The sequence below is a fragment of the Fragaria vesca genome, linkage group LG6, assembly GCF_000184155.1.
Source record: "Fragaria vesca subsp. vesca linkage group LG6, FraVesHawaii_1.0, whole genome shotgun sequence".
NCBI lineage: Eukaryota > Viridiplantae > Streptophyta > Magnoliopsida > Rosales > Rosaceae > Fragaria > Fragaria vesca.
The window spans coordinates 13,869,400-13,871,530 of record NC_020496.1 but is presented as its reverse complement, the minus strand read 5'-3'; the positions used below and the strand labels follow the sequence as shown (position 1 = coordinate 13,871,530).

The following is a 2,131-nucleotide window of genomic DNA, read 5'->3' as shown; positions in this document are numbered from 1 at the left end:
CAAAGAAGTAGACTTTCTAGAAATCGAAATGGTACTTGTGTTCGAAACATTCTGCAAAAGCACACCATAATCGGGTCTGTTGCACTTTCAGTCTCTTTCCGTGGGTAGTAGGTAACAATGTGTTCAAAATCAAGACGTTTGTAAACTGATACCTTGTAAACCTGGGAACCATCTTCATGACATTATGTTCCTTGCTTTAGTGTGATATGAGCCTCTTTCATGATCTCCCTAAAAATCCACTTAAACACGTCGTGTGTGAATACAGAAGATGCTTGTTTATCCAAATCTTCCAAGTGAGTTTTCGCACTATGAAATGAATTTATAGTGTTGAAATCATCCCTTTCTTGATTTTTTTTAATTCTCAGAAGTGTTCGGTCCACCAACGAAACAACCTGCACAAGGGTTTTGCTTTTCGATAGGACAAGCTTGAACTCTTTATTCATTCCCTCACTCCTTAATTTGTGTGCTTCTCATGCCGGCCATAAATATATCACGGAAGAATGCTTGACTAAACTTGTCTCTCTTTTCATACACATTGTTGATCCAATCATTGTTGTGGAGATCAAATTCGTCTAGCATATCTTGCCATAACCTATCAAATTGCTCAACCGTTTGATACTTCCTAATGCACCTGTTGAAAGCCTTTAACTTTTCCACTGACTTTAAGTGGCTATTAGCATTTTGACCTATGTGCCAAATACAGAGACGGTGCCTTGCTTCCGGCATCACGGTTCGAATGACATTACGCATGACCTCGTCTCCGTCTATGATTATAGCCTTTGGCATTTTCCCGTTCATCGAATCCAGGAATTTACTAAGTAACCAAGTGTAAGTCTCCACGGTCTCATCTGAAAGAAGAGCAGCACCGAACACAATACTACCCCGATGATTATTCGTCCCAACAAACAAAAACAATGGCCTGTTGTAGACATTGGTTTTGTAAGTGCTGTTGAATGTCAACACATCCCCATAACACTGATAGTCAACAAATGAATGCCCATTTCGCCAAAACATGTCCACCATCCTATCTTCTGAATCTGTCGTGAATCGACAGAAGAAGTGAAGATCTTTTACTGCTAGTGCATTCATGTACAAAAGTGCGCATTCAGAATCACTCTCAAATGGGGTGGTCCTTCGTTGTTGGTCGATCTTATTGTAGAGGTCCTTCACGGTAAATCCCACTCTCCTATATTCCTCGCTCTGTTCGACCATATACTCATAGGCATGACAAGGTCTAATTGACACCCTTGTCATCGTATTTGTTAGAGCCAAAGATTCCCCGCCAACATGTCGATTAGTACGAATGAAGGGGATTTGGTTGCTAGTTGCCAACATGTGATTATGCTGAGGAATGAATGCCTTCACCACATAAACTTTGGTTGCCTCACTGTATCCAATCCTCAGTTTAGCTCCGCACAATGTTCTTGTCTCTCTTTGAGCATAGCGACTGCTTTCTCCTTGTTCCAACCAAGGACTTGTCTGCTTTTCGGGTTCCTTCCTTGTTGCAAACCCACTCTCTCCTCCGAATCAAACTATTAGACTCACCCTTGTCACCCTTCCTTATACTAAACCCAACTGCCACAAAATAGGCAGCGTAGAAACTTTCTGCCTCATCAACTGTATTGAATATCATGGCTTCAATATCAAAAACAGAAAAGCTTCCATGTCTTGGGACGTGTATCTTTACATCCTCAAAACCCGAAGAAGGTTGTTCTTCATTCTCCGATGGATCCATGGTTGGCTGTTCTTCATTCCCAGATGCATCCATACATGTGTTTCAATCAATATTTGCTTAACAAACTAAATCCGACAAACAACAAACATAATAGAGGCTTAATTCCGAAGCTAGTTCGAGTGTGTTCAATCTCAGGAACAATTTTCCAAAAAGTCTACTTTGTGTGAGATTTAGCTTATGATATGGGTAGATCTTGCTCATAATATTAGAAGACCTTGCTAATAATACTGGTAGACCGAATTGAAGTGTAATACTCACCTACGACAGACGTGAGAGTCCTGGAGTTTGATAGATCGATTTGGATTGAGAAAGTGAGTTTCTTGAATCGAATAAACAGAGAGAGAGAGAGAGAGAGAGAGAGAGAGAGAGAGAGAGAGAGAGAGAGAGAGAGAGACG

At 40.9% G+C, this 2,131-nt stretch overlaps 1 protein-coding gene across 1 annotated transcript; it reads right to left on the bottom strand.

Moving 5' to 3' along the window:
- Positions 1-447: 447 nt before the first annotated feature.
- LOC101303633 (protein FAR1-RELATED SEQUENCE 5-like) lies at positions 448-1,254 on the bottom strand. Its single transcript, XM_004305343.1, has one exon. The coding sequence runs from the start codon at positions 1,252-1,254 to the stop codon at positions 448-450; it is 807 nt and encodes a 268-aa protein (XP_004305391.1).
- Between the last annotated feature and the right edge of the window lie 877 nt (positions 1,255-2,131).

Bases quoted from the DNA above. Each gene is read 5' to 3' on its own strand.
- LOC101303633 (XM_004305343.1), bottom strand. From the start codon at position 1,254: ATGACAAGGGTGTCAATTAGACCTTGTCATGCCTATGAGTATATGGTC.